Source organism: Tetrahymena thermophila (assembly GCF_000189635.1).
Source record: "Tetrahymena thermophila SB210 genomic scaffold scf_8254716, whole genome shotgun sequence".
NCBI lineage: Eukaryota > Ciliophora > Oligohymenophorea > Hymenostomatida > Tetrahymenidae > Tetrahymena > Tetrahymena thermophila.
The window spans coordinates 418,835-439,200 of record NW_002476481.1 but is presented as its reverse complement, the minus strand read 5'-3'; the positions used below and the strand labels follow the sequence as shown (position 1 = coordinate 439,200).

General features: G+C 25.0%; 3 protein-coding genes across 3 annotated transcripts; 2 read left to right on the top strand and 1 right to left on the bottom strand. All coding sequences in view use genetic code 6, as the record gives it.

The window, feature by feature from the left end:
• Positions 1–493: 493 nt before the first annotated feature.
• On the bottom strand, positions 494–12,613 carry TTHERM_00101320 (hypothetical protein; the record flags this gene model as incomplete). Its single annotated transcript, XM_001012181.1, has 1 exon — positions 494–12,613. The coding sequence occupies one exon, from the start codon at positions 12,611–12,613 to the stop codon at positions 494–496; it is 12,120 nt and encodes a 4,039-aa protein (XP_001012181.1).
• A 1,842-nt stretch (positions 12,614–14,455) lies between these two features.
• On the top strand, positions 14,456–16,023 carry TTHERM_00101310 (thioredoxin; the record flags this gene model as incomplete). The annotated part of the gene is made up of 7 exons (XM_001012180.3): positions 14,456–14,566; positions 14,643–14,753; positions 14,810–14,892; positions 14,955–15,300; positions 15,356–15,508; positions 15,640–15,831; positions 15,892–16,023. 7 exons carry the CDS (start codon positions 14,456–14,458, stop codon positions 16,021–16,023), a joined length of 1,128 nt encoding a protein of 375 aa, XP_001012180.2.
• Positions 16,024–16,716: 693 nt separating this feature from the next.
• On the top strand, positions 16,717–20,096 carry TTHERM_00101300 (insulysin, insulin-degrading enzyme). Its single transcript, XM_001012179.2, has 3 exons — positions 16,717–17,592; positions 17,771–18,322; positions 18,375–20,096. The coding sequence occupies exons 1-3, from the start codon at positions 16,744–16,746 to the stop codon at positions 20,046–20,048; spliced, it is 3,075 nt and encodes a 1,024-aa protein (XP_001012179.2). The 5' UTR covers positions 16,717–16,743; the 3' UTR covers positions 20,049–20,096.
• Positions 20,097–20,366: the final 270 nt, after the last annotated feature.

Here is a 20,366-nt window from a genome sequence, read left to right as displayed (position 1 = left end):
TTAATATAATTTAATTTAAGATTATTTTATTATTTATTACTTTCCAAAATTTAGTATTGTTTTTTATTATCAAAATTTGGGTTAATTCTCCAATTTTCTGTAAGTTATAAATTTAAATTTAAGGATAAATCCATTGATTAGATAAATCTTTTTGAATTCTTTCAGTTCAATATTTCCTCTTACTGTATTTCTATCAATCTTCAATTCGTAATTTTTAAAAAATTATGAAAGAGGGATTTAATTTTTTAAAAAAGGCTAATTGAAATCTTATGAAATGATGTACCTAGCCAGCAGTCAGCGGAATTTCAATGCCAAGATTTATCCTCTTAATTTTGGTATATCTTTTAAATGGGAAATTACTGAGGCAATAAGGTAAGTTAGTTATTAATTTATATTTAATGTCATCTTAGAGTTTTTGAATGTTGAGAAAATTAATCTATCAATTTTCATAAAATTTTTAGAGTTGTTTTTTATTTACTAGCTTTTAAGATTATCAACTAATATTTAAGAATAACTTGAGGCTATCATGGAACTTTTCAAGTTGCTAATAGACTTACTAAATTTATAAGAAATCACTAGAAAAGCTTTCTATAATTGCATCACAAGAGATAATTTCAAATGTTTTTGATTTTTTAAAGAGATTTATTTGCTCGAGTAATTGCTTTGCACTACTCTCTCCCTTAGAATAAATTTAACTTTTGATTCCCTTAAAAGTAGTAATTATTGAATTGAAATTAAACGTGTTATGCTTGGAAGAAATATCAGCATTAGAGTGAGTCCTAACGAGATTCTGATACATAATTAAAAAACCATCAAGAATATCTATTGTGAGAACTCCTATTTTTTTTATTCTTCCAAAGTTACTTTTTGAGGATTAGTTTTCTTGTTTCTTTAAGGCATCAATAAAGTTCTCTGTTGATTGTAGTTTGGACTCTAATTTAGATATTTTTTAATTTAATTCGTTTGCTTGAAGATTACTCTTTACTAATTGAGATTGCAATTCAGCAATTGATTGATTACTTTTTACATTCTCTTCTTGTTACTCTTTCATTTTTTAAATGAGATTCTACATTTCGTTGCTTGATCCTTATGAGATAGCTTACAGACTTTCGATTTATTGTCTTAGTTTTTAAGCTTCATCGTTGCCTTTCTACAATTCAGATTAAAGCTTTTGAATTTTTTCTTGATACTCCTTATTAATTTAATCAATTTAATTATTTTGTTCTCTTTTAAGCTGCTCAATTTGTGATAGTGCTTCGTATTTGTCTAATTGCATTTATTTCTTTAATTAAGTTATTTCTGATTCTTTTAGTTGTAGCTGCTCAAGAGATTGTTAGTATTTTTATTTGAGAGACTCCAACTACTTTTAAGTCTCATCATGCTCAATGCTTATTCTTTTAATTTATGAATCTTTCTCTATCATATCAATTTTATTCTTTTCAATTTATGAATTTAATGTAATAAATTCCTTTTATACTTAAGATAATTCTTATTAGTGGGTTTAAATAAGCTCATCTTTTTCTTTTTTGCTCTTTTCCAAAGCTTATTTTAGCTCACTTTCAAGCAAAGAATAGTTTTTTTATAAATTGGAATATTTTTATTCTAGAATAGTTATTTTTTCCTTAGCTTCGTTCAAGCTGGCTTCGCTTAGTTAGTTTTTATTTTTCATTTCTGATTTAGAATCTGATAATTATTTTTCTAATTCTTGAATTTGAGAAAGTAGAATAGAAATCTTTTCTTCTTTAGTAGCATTTTAAGTTGTTTATAAATGTACTACTTCTTCTTATTTTTGACTCAGCTTTTCTTAGAGCTACTTAATACTTAACTCACTTTCCTTTTATCTTTCTTCAAGCTAAGATAGAATTTATTTTTTTTCATCTAATTCTTTCTAACTTTGTATTAGCTATTCTTCTAAATTTTTTATTTAAATAGAATTGCTATTTTGGAAATTTGCTAACTCTTTTTCTTTGTTTTGTATTTCGCTTTAATGCTAATTAATTAATTCAGTCTTCTATTTTTGCTCTTCCTCTATTTGTTTAGTTAAAATTGCAATATTCTCTTGAAGCTTTTAAATTTCAGCTGATTTTAGTTCTAATTTTTACTCACTATCTTCTTTTAGCTTTGTCAGTTCTGATTGATATTAATTAGTAGATGTTTCAATTTATTGTTTATTGTTTGATATACTTGATTCCAATTCTTATATTTCATTTTTGAGAGTTTGAATTATTTTTAAGTCTTCATCTTTAATTTATTCAATTTATGCAATTTTTTCTTAATTTTCTTTCGTTAATTCATTTAACTAGCTTTCTAATTTGTTGATTTGCTCTTGCTAAGATTTTTCTTATTCCTTTTAAGCTGTTACTTCTCTAGTTATTAAATCTAATTCATCTTTTAAAGTTTTAATTTACTTTTCGTAATCAGCAACAAGACTTTAATTCTCTTCTTTCATTTTTTATTCAATTTAAATAAGTTACTACTGTAAATTTGTACATTCAGATTCTTTGATACTTATCTTTTAATTGAGATTGTTAATCTGTTCTTACATTTATTTTTCGTTTTCAGCTTAGGTTTGTTTAAGAGATTTTTACAATTCATCAATCTATTGTTTTTATTAATCAATAATTTCCTCAGAATTTTTAACTTGCTTTTATTGCTTTTTAATTAATTCTTCTTATTCGGTCATTTTTTACAAGTTTTATTTGATGCTTTCTTGCAAATTTTTGATAATTTACTCTTAGGCAAGTTATTATTCGTTATACTCTTAAATCTTGCTTTTGTTTTAAGATATTATTTTTTGTTTTTCTTACTCTACTTAAGAAATTTGGTCTTCAGAGTTAGTTAGCTTTTCTTTAAGAAGATTAAATTTCTTTTAAAGACCTTCTTTCTCTTCTTCAAATGATACCTGCTATTATTACATGAGCTTTTCATGCTTTTCTTTAAGCTACTCTAGTGACTTTTTGTGCTAAATTTCATTATTATCCTGCATTTCAGAATACTTTTATTCAGTCAGTTATTACTACTTTTAAAATTTTTCTTCAATTTTTTTAAGATTTTACTCATAATTCTATGATTCTCTCTCGAATCTTTATTCTAAGTCTAAACAATCCTTATTTTTTTACTCCAATTTCTTACATATGACCTCATATTCCTGTTTTGAAATGTAATCATTTTTTAATATTTACTATAGCTCTCCTATTTTTTAAGAGTGATCTGAATTCTCTAAATTTGAAACAGATGTAATTTTTTGATTGAGGACCTCATTTTTTAGAATTAATTATTTTATTTCTTCTTTTAATTCTTCTATTTGCTTATTTAAGATTAAAATTTTATCCTCTTCACTCCTTTTATTTAATTGCATTTATCTCAATTATTCTTCAAAATCTTTAATCTATATTTAAGCTTAGTTTAAGTATTTTTCTTATTCTACAGTTTTTAATTTCAATTCTTAATTGTTTTGTTTTTACTTTTCGTACTTTCTCATTGAATTTTCGTATTACTCCTGCAGCTCTTTAGTCCTATTTTCTTTACTTTAATTCAAAATTTCTAATTCCTTATTCTATATTTTAGCATTTTCTAAATTTAATTGAATTTATTCATAGCGTGACTTTAATTATTCATGCTAGTCTACTTCTTTTTGGAGTCTTAGCTATTCAGAACTTAATTTCTCCTCAAGAGATCTTATTGTTTCTTTATTTTTACCGTTTTCTTCAACCAAATTCAAATAAAGCTTTCTTTATTCTTCCAATTTTAAATTTAAATCGCTAGTCTGTAAAGTTATTTGCTCCTTTTCTTCTTGCATACGGAATATCTATTGTTAAAGAGAGTTGTTGTTGCTTTCTATCTAATCAGATTTCTTTTTAATTTCAGAAATATTTTCCACTTCCTAAATCTTTTCCTACTGCTTTTGCTGAATTTAACTTAATCTACTTATTTAATCTTTAAGCTATTCAATTATTTAATTCTAAGAAGAGAATTCATTAACCATAGAGTCATTAAGTGATTTAATTTTTTCACTTGACTGAGCTTAAATTGAAGTTTTTTCTTGTTTTGCCTACTCTAACTCTTTTTGTACTAATTCCAATTTGCTCTCAGTGTGCTTTAAAGTCTCTTTTAAAGTATTAAATTATTCTTTTATTTAATTTCTCTATTCTTCCAAACTGTCTCTTTGCTAGCTCATATTCTAAATTTTTTGTGATAACTCATTTTTTTCATTAATAGATTTTTCTAATTAGTTAGAGATATTATCATACTAAGCTTAAATTTTTATTTATTCATTTTTTAAAAGAATGATTTCATCTGATTTCGCTTTTGCTTCTTCTATAATTGTGCTAATTTTTTATTTTTTTGCTTATAATTTTTGTAATTCTATTTCTGATTTCTCTTCTAACTATTTCATTTTCTATTCGTTTTTTGTTAAAGTTTCTTTCATTTAATTAAATCTATTTTCTAATTCCATTTTTTCTGTCTTAAATTGCTTATCTTAATTTATAATTTATTCTTTTAAATGATCTATTTCATTAATCTTTTAATTTAACTCCGTTTGTAGTTTAGTAACACTATCATTTGCAACTTTATTCTCTTGATAATTTGAATTTAATTTTTCAATTTACTCCTTTAACTGTTTGTTTTCCTCTCTAAAACGTTTGTTTGCATTTTCTAGATCTTGCTTCTTCTCATTGAGCATTTATAATTCGTATTTTATTTATGTTTCAAGCTCAGAAACTTTAATTTTATAATTATCAACTTAGCTTTTAAGGTCTTCAATATTTTACTGAAGGGCAATATTTTTTTCTTCTTCATTTTTAAGGGCTTTGTCATTTTTATTTTGAGATGTTAAATCTGTGAGTTATTCTTACAAGCGATTTTTTAAGTCAGCTATGACATCATCTTTTTGACTTTCAACTAATTTTTTGAGTTCTTTTATTTGCTCAATTTAGCAATTCAAAGACTCGCATTTGAAATTAAGCTAACTTATTTGAGCTTCCTTCTCAGATATCTTTTAATTCAAAGATATTATCATTTCTTTAGATTCTTTAGCTAGCTTTTAATTTTCTTCTGCTTCTTCAGAGGCAACAGCATGTTTATTTTCTAAAAGATGTTTACTTTCTAAAAGACTCAATATTTTCTAGTGAATTTCATTGCACTTCTCTTATAGTTAATGACTTTAATTTTTGATACTTTCATCTTTTACAGCCTAAAGGGAAGTTTGGATATTCGAAAAATGTTGTTAAATCAAATCTTTTAAATTATTTTCCTATATTTTCTATTACTTGATTGTTTCTTATATTTCACCTATTTCTTTCTAAGCATTTTATATTTATGATAGCTCCTTCATATTTTGTTTTGATTAGTTTATCAAGCTTTCCTACAAACAGGCAATATCATTTTATAAAACTTAAACTATTTTTTTATCATATTCTTCAATTAAATTTTTTTCCTGCTCTTCTTTCTTTTTAAGAAGCTACTCACAATCTTGCATTTTCTCCATAGCATGGCTCAGCTTGTCTTATAGTGATTGAATCTATAATTTATACTCGCTTTCTACATTAATTATTCCTTTCTAAATTTCGGATTAAGAAATTCTTTCAAATTATTATTTTTACTCCTCAACAGACTTCTAAAACAACTCTTCATATTTACTTAATTACTACTTCAACAAGTCAACTTTTTCATTACTCTAGTCAAGAACAGTTTTTTGCTAACTGAAATGCAAATCATTTAAGTTCTTTATAGCAATCTCGTGTGATTAGCGTAATTCTCTGTACTTTGATTATTCTTCTTTAATCTAATTTTCATAAATAACCATGCTTCTCTCATATTTTTCTTACATTAATTACATCTATTTCTGCAAATTTTCTCTAATTTGTTCTTCAATATTATCATATTATCTTTTCATTTCTTATTGCTGCTCTGTTTGATTTCTTTCGTGTTACTCCATAAGCTTCTAATATGCATCTTCTAATTACTTTATCTGTCTTTCTTAATCTTCTAAATCATTTCCACTTTCTTAATTTAAATAGCTCTCTTCTTTTTAAATTTTTTTCTTCTGCTTTTTTTAAGAATTTTAGATATTTTCAAAATCTGCTAATTTTTATTTGAATTATTCTTCAAGATTAGATATTTTTTAATTAGTCATTAGCAAATTTGAAGCAATCTCTTAATTCTTGCTTTATTCAATTTATTTTATTGCATCTGTTTTTTCCTGTTCAATTTATAAAATTTTACTGTTTAAGCTCTCGATTTAGGTTTAGTGTTATTTTTCTAATTCAAATATTTAGCTTTTTAACTGATTTTCCGTTTCTTGCAGTTTTTCTTATAATTAAGAGCATTTCTGTTTAACTTTTGCATTTTTCTATTCTAATTGGTTGATTAATTCAGTCTAATAATCATTTTTATGAGATTTTTCTTTCAAATTGCTGATCTCAGTAGCTATTTAATCTTTGTATTTAGCAAAATCTTCTGTTAAAAGTAGGTATTTGCTATCTTTTTCAGTATGAGAAATTTTTAATTTCTAAATTTCTTCTTCTAAGTTCTGTTTTTCAGATGCATTAAGCTAGATAAATGTTTCAAAAAGTTGTAAAACTGTTAAATTACTTAAATTTAACTAGCTTTAATTTTTTTTCTAGGCAATTTCATTTTGCATTAGGCTCTTAAGAATGTCAGCTTGTTGTTCGATCAAAGCATAATTCGTCTTTAATTAAATGAAATCTTATTCTTTTTCATTGAGCTATACAACAGAGTGATTTTCATGAAGCTATTTAAGCTTTTCATTATCTTCTTTTAGGTGAGATATAATAGCAGCGAACTATTCTTCAAAATACTTTTAAAGAGTTTGCTTTTCTTCTTTTCTGTTATTTTGTTCGCTTTCCAAGCTAATTTACAGCTATTTTATTTATTCTTCTTTGAATTAGCTTATTTGTTCAGCTTCTTTCATCTTTTAAGAGGACTCAAAGTATTTTTCTTTCATTTCATCTATCTTAGTTTAATATTCATCTCTCAATTTATTAATTTGAGCAGACTCTGTCTTGATCTCATTTTAGAATTACAGCTAAAGTTCATTTATTTTTTGTTGATATTACTCCTCTTTCTTTGTAAAGTTATTTTGGTTTTTCTCATCTATGCTCTTTAAATCATTTAATTGATTTAAGAAAATTTATTTTTCCTTTTATTCTTAGGCTACTTGCTGCTTCAGTAAAATTAATTCCTCATTCTTTTATTCCAGTTTTTATTTAGTTTCATCATAATTATCAGATTTTATTGATAGATTTTCTATTTTACTCTCAAGACTTTTAATAGTTTAATTTAAGCTTTTAATCATTTCTTTCTATTCAGCTATGCGCTCATTCTTTTCCTATAGAGCTAAATTCAAAGCCTCTAATTCCTTTTTATTAGAATTATTAGTCTCAGAAATTTTATTCTAGTAATCACTCCTAACAATATCTATTTAGTTCTATGAATTTTAGCATTGTGCATGTTCTCTTTTGACAATTTCTTTTTCTAAATTAATATCTTAGCTCAGTTTTTAAATTTCTTCATATTTTTGTTTGATTTATTTGATCTCTTCTTCTTATTTCTCACATTGAGCTTAGAAATACTCTATTAACTAATTCTTATCTTCTTTTTTCTTATCAAACTAGACAATGATGTCTTTTAGTTATTGCTGCTACTCAGTCAAATTTAATAAATGTTTCTCAAGCTATTCTTATTACTCTTTGATCAAGCTGCTTCTAAGACTTAGTTAATTTTACAGCTCCTCCTGAGCTACCTTCTGAATACTTAACTATTTCATCAAATTCTAATACTCTTAGAAATCTTACAGGTACTTATCATACTTCTCTTTATATTCTTACTACTATTTCAATATTTCTTCTGTCAATTTATTTTGTTTTTCTTCAAATTAAACTGTTTCTTCTTAAAGCTTTTACCTTTCTTTCATTAATAATTCCTAATCAATTTTAAGCTAATCGCTAAGAGAATCAAGCAATTTTTATTTTTCAGAAAGCTCATTTTGAGCCAACTTTATATTCTCCTAGCACTAAACTATATCTCTAATTTAATCGAATTCAGCATATTTCTTTTTTAAAGCTTCTTCTACCTTCATTTCAATAATATTTTCTCTAACTTAAATATAGAATGTGCTTTCATCATCATCGATATTGTTATCAGTGTTATTCTAAACATCTGATGATATACTTTATTACAGCTTCTTCTTTTCTATGATATTTCTATCATTTAAATCACAAATTAGTTTTAAGCTCTTTTGAAGCTAAACCATAAGAGTGTTTATTTGGATCTGTTGCTATTATGAAGCAGCAACCAAATCAGTATATTAAGATATTTATTCAGTATTTTCTTTGCAAACATGATTTTCGAATTAGTTATTGTTGATAAGATTTTAGTGATAAGGACAGTTTTGCATCATCATAACGATCTCGTGGTCTTCATTTGAAATTCCATTTTTACCTCCACTAGACCCAGCTTAAGGTTAATCCATATCGCTTTCAATTTCCTTTTAATTAGAGCTAAATTTCTTGCAATTCGAAGAATTTTCATCATTTTCTGTGTAATTATTTTAAGTCATTTAATTATTATTACTGCTAAATTCATCGTCAAAGCATTTTATGTTTAGATTATGCTAATTACCATTTTCTGCTTAGTTTTCTTCTTCCTCTTTGACAAACGTATTGTTATTCAAGTGATAGACACTATTATATTAATTAGAGTTAGTCAAAAATGATGTGTTCATTAGCTAATTATTGTTATTATTGTTATGATTAGCATTGCTATTTCCAATATTACTATTCGGCTGAGTACTATTATGAATGTTAAAATTAGGGTGTAAGAATCCATTTAAATTTTATTGTTAATTTGAAGCTATGCAGTTATTGTAATTACTCATTTGGTCATATTAAAAGTTTTATTAAGATTAGTTTGATGGTTTTTAGCTATGATTCATGAGTCTTGCTTATGAAGGCAAAACTGGTGATGGATTAATAAATATGGTATGAGGAACAATATTATTGAGGTTATTATGAGTGTGGTTAATCATACTTTTGTCTCCCTTAAAGCAATTGCATTTATTCGGTGAATTCAAAGCAAACGATCTTTCAGTATTCAAAAAGTTAGTCATAGTTACTGGATTAACTACACTTGCTGTTGTATTGCTCAAAATTTAATTAGTGTTATAAGATATTTGTTTAATTTACTAAATAGAATTGTTTAACTCCTGCAAATACTTTTAAACACCCGCTCCACTTAATGTTTCTGATTAATTATCTTGATTCTATTACAAAATGCTGCTCAAAGAGCTTTGCTATTACTGCATAATTAAGTCTTACTGTATTTTTTTGACAATTTAATTCTTAATTTCGAAGTAATCAATTTCGTCTTTATCTTTCAAGTCAATTTCTGGAGTGATCTGTCTAACCATTTGAATGAATTATTTCTCTTTTTCTTTGAGCTATGTAATTTTTTACTCAAGTTTTGATTTAAATAGCTCCACTCTTTACTCGTGTTCCTTCATTTAATCATAATCGTGCATCCTTTCAGTGACCAATTGATTATTCTTTTTTTCTAATTCTGCCAACTATCCTTTCAAATTAGATATTTCATCCTCTAGATCCCTTCTTCTCTATCTTCTCTGGCTGATTTCTAAATTATTCACTTCATTCACATCTTCTTCCTCTTCATCTTCAATTTGAGGATGTGTTGGGTTCTTGTCTAAACTACTGCAAGAGTATTAATAATCACTGCTTTTATTTACATTGTTCGTAATAAACTGACCATTCACTAACCCACTAGTATTCTGTAAGAAAGAGCTCTACATATTAATATTTTATTAAGGTGGAATGTTTTAGTTTAATAGCTAATTAGTAATAAGAAGTGGAGAATAAGATCTTATGCTATCTCTATTGCCAGGGATATTATAGCTATTAGGCATTTGTGTATTCAATGGAGGTAACGAGGAAGGATTATTTACATTTTGAATATTGTTTCTTCCTTTATTGTAAATTTAAGCTATGCTACGTTTGATTGACTCATATCTATCCAAAATATCCTTCGAGTGGACATTAATGATAATTTCACTCAAAAGAGAAGAAATATTTTATGTTATATTATCTTCAAAGTGACAATAGTCTTAGAAGAGTCTTATAATAAAGTCATCATACTTGTTCAAAACGATGCTAAACTATTGAATACTTTCATTGTGCATTTGTTTTGCTAGCTCTTTTTCAGAATCAAACATACCAACTATACCAAGCAATTAATCAATTTAATTTTTGAGGCTATCCACTTCTTCTTAACATTAAATCAAGTCTTCTTCCTTTTTGTGGTACTCCATCTGTAACTCTTTAATAGTTATGATTTCTTTCTTTTCATATCTATTTAGCAAGAGGCAGGTTTGATCTCTTTCAGTAATGACCTTTTCTAATCTCTCCTTCAACTCGTTTAACTTTTGCATCTATTTCTTGTATTCATTTGATATTTTCTGGTTTTCTTCTCTTAATTTAACACAATTCTATTACAATTCATTCAACTACTGCTAGAGCACCTCATGTTTATCCTTAAATTAGTGCAACTTTTTAATTAACTCTTCCAAGATGTTTGAATATTTCATTCTCAAATCTTAAACTGATTTATTATCTCTCATAATTTCATCAAATATCTTTTCCATTTCACAAATTTGTTGATATTCCAATTCTCCTAGGATTTATTTAAGATAATTTTATCTTATCTATAACGCTTTTTGTTGAGCACCAACTAATTATCCTTTACCTTACCAGTTTAAATTCTTTAAAAGCCCCTATTCTGCAAAAGCTTGCATAATTTCTTGATCTTCCTCATCACCTCCTCCTTCAGTATCCAAATTCAGTCTTTTGTTTATAATAATTGGTTCCTTGCTATTAAATATACTATTAGGTTATTTATCATTAGGGATAATTGCAATTGGTGAAATATCTCCTCCATCATTACTTGAGCTAATTTAATTATTATGAATAAGATTAGGATTATTTGGATTATTAGCATTTATTATAACACCTGAAACAAGTTAGCTAATACTATTATTATTAGTATTAGTATTATCTCCAACAGCCATGTCTTACAAATTCATTTAGTACTAATTATAATAAAAAGACTATCTATATTAAAATTGTTATTATAGCAGTTTATCATTCTTTTAGCTAAGCTCTTATCTTAGTTGCTGAATTAACTGGTCTTTATCAAACATAGTTTAATCACATTCTCTTTTATAATTGATAAAAGCTAAATGTAACTTTTCAAAATCTCTCTCAAACTCGTTGATTCTTTCATTGCATTTATAATGAATATCATTAACCTCGCTTTTATACTAATCTTAAGCTGTATTGATTTTGCTAAGCTCATTTTATAAGTCTCTAAGCTTTTATTCTTCTTTGCTTCTATCTATTTTAAGTTACTTGGCATAATTCTAAATGTTCGTTTAAGATTGTTATATATTATTTTATTATGTTGATCCTTGTTGTTATTGTTACTGTCCAGCAGGATGTGTTCTAGCTGAGTTTGGTCTTACACTGTTATTGTTTTGCTTTTCAGCACTATTATTGATAACAATAGTAAGCTAATTGCATTTAATCTCATCATTTTATTTAGATGCAGAAAAATTCAGATTGCCTATTTTCTTGCGAAGAGAGTTATATTAGTTTGAAACTAAATGAAAACCCAATTCATCCTCAGGATCATTTTTAGTAAAGTTAAACTCTTAAGATTCGCTATTTGCTATACTAATATTGCTAGTATTACTATTATTATTTTTATTTTATTAGAATAAATTATTGAAATTTGTAATTGAAATTTGGTTGTTTAAATTATTTTTTCTTGTAGGAGTTGTGATTCCACTTTCTCCAGCACTGCTTGGTGGGCCACTTTTCTTTCCATTTGAATTTAAATTTTGAATTTATTATTTTAAATTGCTCCCAAGAGAAATCTTACCATTCAAAATACCTTCAGCTAATTCAGGTTCATTTATAACAGCTTTAATTCCTGACTAATTATTGCTTCTTGAAGTATTAATGCTTGTTTGTTTTGCACCTTTATAAGAATTTGTGGACGAAGTGCTATTTTTGCGTGATGCTATTTAATTGGTACTTTTCTTATTTTATAACATTTAATCAAATATATTTAAACTATTTTTTAGTTTTTCTTGCTCATCTTTGGATAATAAAATTGGTTTTTTCTTTTATGATGATTATTCTACATGATTGATTTCTTTCTTTTACTCATTTTTTCCAGAATTCAAAGGAGGCTTCTTGCCTGTACTGATTGCAGGCTGACTTAAAACATCAGACTTTTAGGATGAATTTAAAACTGAATGATTATTTTCATGTTCAAGGTCTTTAATTAAGTCATTATTGTTTAATTAAGAAATATTCATGTTCACATCATTATGCTGTTTCTTATTTATATCATCTCCTCCTCCTCCGCCTCCGCCATCGTTATAATTATTTATAAATTCACTAAAGTTTCTTTCTCTATTGGAGCTGCTATCTTCTTATTAATGAAAATTAGAGTCCTACTAATCAACTGATTATTTTTCTATATTTTCCTGGTGAGAAGACTTCTCTTCATTATCCATCTTGCTTTATAAATTGCTTAGTTCAGCTCAAAATAAATAAATAAATTTAAAATTTCCTTGCTTGATGTTCTTTAACTTTGTTTTATTTGCGAAGGCAAATCTTTTGCAGTTTGCGGAGTAAATAAGTAAATATAATATTTATAATTTTTTTTTAATAAATCTATATTTCAGCAATATGTAAGAAAGTATAATTTTTAATATTAATTTATGTTGTTTGTTTGTTTATTTGTTTTTTCTTTGATTTTTATAATAAATTTATTTAATGTATTTGCTAATTAGTTTCTTCGATTTCTTACTGATAATTCATTTATCAAAGAATATTTATTTATGTATGTATGGATGAATGATTGCAAATAGCAAATAGATATTTAATTATGAAGAAATTACTATTGTAAGAATTTTCATAAAATAGTCATGTGATTCGCTTTTTTGCTTGCTGCTAAATTATTGAAAATCCATCTAAATAAAGAATCAAATAATAATTTAACAAATAAATTTATTTATTAATTTTCAATGATTTAAAAAATCACTTTTTGCAAAATCAAAATTAAATACTAAAAAGAGAGGGAAGAAACTCTATCTTTTGGTCACCAAATTTTAAATTTGATTTCTTTTTACTAATCAACTGATAAATAAAATTTAAAATATCTATCACTCTAAAAAGCGAAATTTATCATTCGCATTCATTTGAGCACACTCTTCACATCCTCATATTGATTATTTTATTAATTGTGCTTAGTATTTTTAGATTTTTACTAAAATTTAGAACAAAACTTTATGTCTTTTATTACAAATCTAATACAAAATACAAGCAATGCGTTTAATTAAATTTTTTGCTTTTTTATTTTCTCTCTGCAATTTTTACCATTAAAATCAGATTAATATTTATAAAATTTAATTTTATAATTTATCTATTTTTATCAAAAAATCTTTCCAGCTTTTTAAAACAAAAAGAGACAAAAAGACATAGATATTTTAGGTATATGGAATAAATTATACAAAGCAGTTAAAAATAATTAATTTATTATTTTATATAAAAAATTAATATCAATCTAATTTTACCACATTAATAATCAAAACAAACTAGATTTTTATTTGTATTAAAAAAAAATTTATTTTTTAAAATATAATAATTTAAAATGATAGAAGCAGTTAATTACTTTAATTTCTCAGTTTTTTAACAATTTCAATAATTTATTTTTAAATCTTATTACTAGAATTTAATTTGTTATTTTTACAGAATTAATTTTCGAAAAATTTGTTTAATTAATATTTTTTATATTATATTGCAGAATTAGCAGTTAAATGATAATAATAAATAACAAGAAGAAGTAAACAAACTACCAAAAAAAGACAATAAAAAGATGCAAAATTATTTTGCGTTTAATTTAAAATTTTATATTAATAAAATAAAAATATTTGTTACAAATAATCTTTTTATTAAATAAGCAATAACATATTAGATATGTTTTTAAGTAGTAAAACAACTTAGAATATAAAGCTTAATTTTAGCTTTAAACTGATAAATATTTTTATTATTTACAACATTCCATTATTTTACTAAATTATTTAAAGTAAACAATCAATTTTAAAAGAAAAGTAAAATAAAATATTTATTTTATTCTAAATACTTCAATTTAATTTATTTTATTTATCAAGTTTCAATTTAAAAAAACACTTTTGATAAAAGATAAGATAAATATTGATTTAAGATATTCATTTTTATGATTTATTAAGCATAGAATATTCTTAGATTGCTGATACAAATTATAAATATTTACATCAAATTTTGATAATATCTTAAATAAATTAAACTAAAAAATAAAGATATAAAGCATTAAAATGAGAAAAGGTTTATAGTTGTTAGGATCAGCTTTTAAGAATAATTCTATTTTTAGAAGAAACAATAAGCTTATTTCAGGACTTTCAAATATATCTATTAATCAATTGCCTGTAATTTGCTTATGATTCATTTCGCACTAATAATTTAACTATAATTTTGATTTATCTAACAATTGTTTATATTTAGAAATTCTAATTTAGCCAAGGAGATGGCAAATACTCTGAAGAAACTATGGCTAAATTGAAGCAATAAGCTTAACAATTTTACGAAACTGAAGTTAAAAGTAAAGATACTCCAGTAATTTAAATTTATCATTTAAATGAGTATTTTTTAAGAGTGTTTTAATTGCATAGATTTACGATTTGCAAAAACAAGATGAATGGCAAAATGTTGTTTTGGATTCACCTATTCCAGTTGTTTTAGATTGCTATGCAGAGTATGTATCTTTTATGGCTGATAGATAAATTAAATTTATACTCAATTTTTTGTAAATAAAAGTTGGTGCTAACCTTGCTAAAAATTAACTCCTATCCTTGAGTAACAAGCAGCAAAATCCTAAGGAAAATGGAAATTAGTTAAGCTAAATATCGATAAATTCCCCCAATTAGCAACTGCTTTACAAATTTAATCAATTCCAACTGTTTATTTGATTTCAAATAAAAATGCTATTGATGGATTTGTTGGCGGTATAGATGAGGCAGAATTAAATGCCTTCTTTGAAACTGTTAAATAAGTAGCTGGACTTACACCCTAAGAAGATGACGTAAAAGATAAGTTAGCTTTGGCTTCTACTTTCATAGAAAATGACACCAAATTAAATGAGGCTAAGGCTATTATTCAATCTGTAAAAATATTTAAAAATTAATAATAAGCTAAATTAATTTTAAATAAAAAAACAGCTCCTTGACAATGAAATTTATAAAAATAAATACGGTGGTAGACTTATTAGCTAGTTAAGTGTAATCGCTGCAAAAGAAGGAAACAAGCAAGATGCTTTGAAATATTTAAATGAAATTCGTACCAAATATTCTGAAGAAGCCAAGGATGAAGAAGTAAAAAATACAATTTATATTAATTTAACTAAATTGTTATAAACTCATTCGTAAAGCCAAATTGTGTTAATAAAAATAATTATTTTTAAAGAAATTGCATAAAAGTTAAAAACTTGATTCTTTAAAAACAGATTTAGTTGTTAATGAAGAAAGCTGAAGATATTTTAGAAGCTTTAAAAAAGAAATTATCAGATGACCCAGAAATAGATAGATTGAAAGAATTAATTGAAAAAAATCCTAAAAACCCTCAACTTATTTTCAACTTAGCTGAGTATTAAGTTAAGAAAAATCTTCACGAAGACGCTATTGAAAATCTATTCTTGGTAAATATATAATTTATTTGTTTATTTACTAAATAAATTCTTTTGAATCCAAAAAAATAGATCATTTAAATTGATAGAAATTGGGAAAATAAAAAGGCCAATAAGTTGCTAATAGATATATTTTCTTAACTCGGAGCTGCCCACACTTTAACAATCTAAGGAAGAAAGAAACTTCAAAAGCTTCTTTACTGATGAAATTTACTTGTCAAATAATTAATATTAAAATTATAAATTTTCTGATAGTATTTTCTGTTTTTTTGTCTGTCCGTCCATAAATATTTCACAAAAATTATTTATAAATTGTAAAGAAATTTTTTTATTTTCTAAATAATGGATTAATTTAAAACAAATGAAAAAAGAAACTTCAAAAACCTCTTTCCTAATATGAAAATTATGCTAAAATAATAAAACTTATAAATTTATTGAAAGTAATTGTTTTCTCTTGTTTTTTATTCTCATTGATATTAAAAAAATAACCATTAGCAATCGCTATTATTAAATTTTTATATAAAATTACAAAATAGATTATGGTAAATGAAAAAAAAAATAAAAAATGTATTTAGCTAACTTTAAAAAACTTATTATTTTTTCTTTTTATCAACAAAATATTAAACTTTATTTATTTTATTTGAAATATATTAATCAAACAAACTTTAAAAAATAGTTTAAAAAATTATTTAAGTAAAAATATATTAGGATACTTATTAAATAAAATCTAAAAACCTATCATAAAATATAAAAATAGGAGTAAGTACCAAGAAAATTCATTAAGCAAAAAAAACAAATGATTATTCTGTAATTAGATTAATTATCAATTCTAATAAATTAAGATTTACTCTGGTATTTATTTGTTAACAAATCAATATTTATATTTATTAATTTTGTAGAAAAAAAAACAGATTTTAATTCAGAATGCTTATTTTTTAGAAACTAAGAAAACCAATTTAAATACACAAGCAAAAACTTTTATCTCCTTTTAAACTTGTAATGAGTATGTCATAACTTAAAAACCTCAATATTAATATAAATCAAAGCTAAAATGATAAGGCACAATATCGCATTGTTTAATTGTTAAAGAATGAATTGGATTGTTTGCTTATTAGCGATTAAGAAGCTGATAAATCTGCATGCTCAATGAATGTATAGGTAGGTAATTTAGAAGATCCTATTGAGTATCAAGGTCTTGCTCACTTTTGCGAACATATGCTATTCCTTGGAACTGAAAAGTATCCAGTTGAGAGCGAGTACAAATCTTATTTGAATAAACATGCAGGCACATAAAATGCTTCAACTGGCCCTTTAAATACAGTTTACCATTTTTCTTGTGCCAATGGTGAAGCATTTGAAGGAGCTTTAGATAGATTTTCTTAATTTTTTACAGCACCTCTTTTCACAGAATCGTGCACGGAAAGAGAAATGAATGCAATCGAGAACGAAAATAAAAAGAACTTCAATTCAGATTCTCGTCGTATTTATCAAATACATAGGCACACATGCAAATAAGGTAGTGTCTATAACAAATTTGGTACAGGAAATCTTGAAACACTCAATAAACCTAATGTTCGCTAAAATTTAATAGAGTTTCACAAAAAGTATTACTCTGCAAACTAAATGAAACTAGTCCTTTACTCAAACGAAACCCTTTCAAAGCTAGAGGAATTAGCAGCTAAATATTTTGAAAATATTCCTAATTCAAACATTCAAGCTTTGTCTTATAAAGAAATTCCTTTTGGGAAAGAAGAACTTGCAAAATATATTAAGGTAGTATATTAAAATTAATTAACTCAATAGATCTTATTTAATTTTTAAACAAATAAATTAATAAAATTTGTTTATAAAAAACGCTTAAATTATTTAATTAAAGAATTTATAAAATGATTCTAGACACAAAATTTTTTTTAAGAATTATTTTTTAACTATTTTTTTAAAATTACAAAAGATGGTTCCAGTATCTGAGAGTCACTAGTTATAATTAGGTTGGGTTGTGGATTATCACTAAAATAGTTATAAGCACAAATCTTTGGAGTATTTATCTCATTTGCTGGGACATGAAGGAAAAAACTCTCTTCTGTCTTTGCTGATAGATGAAAATTTAGCTTATGAGCTAACTAGTGGTATTAGTGATTACTTGAAATTGTATTCTGAATTATATGTAGAGATTATTTTAACTCCACATGGTTAAAATAATATTGATAAAGTTCTAAATATTGTAGCTAAATATATTTAAATCATAAAGACAACTCCAGTTTAGAAATGGGTTTGGGATGAAATGAAATAAATCAAATAGCTTACCTTTTAGTTCAAAGAAAGATAGAATCCTGTTAATTAAGCAGTTTTACTCAGTCGCAAAATGGGCGAATACCCTTATGAAGACATTTTAAGTAGCTCTTACATTATGGAAGAATATAATGAAGAAGAAATTAATAAATACTTGTCTTAAGTAACAGTTGAAAATTTGAGAATTGCTAATTTGTCTAAAACACTCTAAAGCGTAATTTAATTTTATGTATTCAAATAAAACAAGTACTTTACAAATTATTTAGGAATGCCAATTGATTGAACCTGTCTATGGAACAGCTTATAATATTGAAGACATAAGCTAATAAGTGAGAAATATTTTTGAAAATCCTTCAATTGATTTTAAGAAATCCCATAAGGTACTTGGATTGCCTGAAAAGAATCCATTCCTTCCTAAGTCTTTGGTTTAACTACCAATAGAAGATGAATTCTTGACAGAACCGAAAATAATACTCGAAAATGATAGGACTAGAGTGTGGTTTAAGTAGGATAACAAGTTTAAAACTCCAAAGGGAGAAATAGAACTTCATATCTACTGGAAATAAGACAATGAATATCTGAACGGAGTTTAGAATCAAGTTTTGCAAAATATTTACATTTAATTATTTAAAGACAGGATTAGAGAAATGCAATACTTAGCTTCTTAGGCTAATATTATTGATCAAAGGTCAGCTTCTGAGATATACTATAAGTACAAAGTTGATGGTTTCAACGACTCCATACCTGTATACACTCGCCATTTTTTACAAATGCTAATTGATTTTCATGAAAATCCCCCTTATGTCAATCCCGAAGAAAAATCAGATTTCGAAGACAAATTCAAAATGTTTATACAAAAAAAAGAAATTTCATTAAAAAATTATACCTTGCAAGCACCCTATTAGACTGTCAGCAACCACTTCCATTCGCTCATCGATTACAACTACAATTGTATAACTGATTAGCTTGATTTCATTTAATAAACTCCTATTGATAAAATAATAAATCTCTACAAATATTATCATGAGCACAATTTAGATTCTATCAGATTCGAATGGTCATTCATTGGTAATTTCGAAAAGCAAGAATCTATTTCTCTTGCCTAAGATGCAGAAAAATTATTCTTTGAAAATTAAAATAAGGCAAAAGGAAAGAGATCTGTGCTTCCTAAAGAGGAAATATTCTACGGAAGAACAGTACAAATTGAAAAAGATAAACCAGTTATTTACGAATAGATTTTAACAAAAGACCAAATAAACTCTGCATGTTATACTGCCTTTTAATTCTATGATGAAAAATTAGAATAAAGAAGCTCAGAAGCTAAACATTTAATTTTTAAAACAAGCAATTAATTGAGAGTGCTTCATAATATACTAAAATAGCCTGCATTTTCTCAGTTGAGAACAAAGGAATAACTTGGTTATATTGTGCAAGCAGGTATTAAATCAATTCACAAAATATCAGGCATCACCTTTTTAATTCAATCAAGCACAAAATCCCCAGAATACTTGTCAAGCAGGATTTAGGTATTTTTAGAATCAATGAAATAAACTATTCAAGATTTATCTGAAGAAGACTTCAAAAAGTTTATCGAATCTATTCGCACCTAATATAAGTAAAAATTCCTCAATATCTATGAAGAAGCTAGATATTATAATGATATTATAGAGGGATAGTAAGAATATTTTGACATTTTAGATAGATTAATAGCTGATTTAGACACCATTTAAAAATAAGACATAGTAGATTTATTTAATCACCTCTTCTTCAATGAAAAAAGGTTGATAGAAATACATTTAGTTTCTCCAAATCATGAAGGAGAGTAAACTAAATTATTAAAAGAAAGAAGAGAGCAAGATGTTAACATAACTGTTACTAATTCTTATGAATATACTTAAAAACTATTAAAATTATTCCCTTCTTTCACTTACTATAAATGAAGTTTATAAATTAATTTCATTTTCAAATTGGCTAAATTATAAAATTTATTTAAACATAACCAATTTAAAAATAATAAATAAATAATTAAAATTTTTTGTATTTTTATATTTTTTTCAATTAAAAAAATAAAAATTTTAATAACTTTTTATTTATATTCTTAATATTCAAAATAAATTGAAAAGATAGATATGTTAGTTTTTCAGTATTTATTTATAAAGAAAAAAGATATTAAATTTGTGTTCAATATTTTATTTTTCCAAATATTTTTAGAATATTTATTAAAAGTAATAAGAATCATCAATCTATAGCAACTGCTC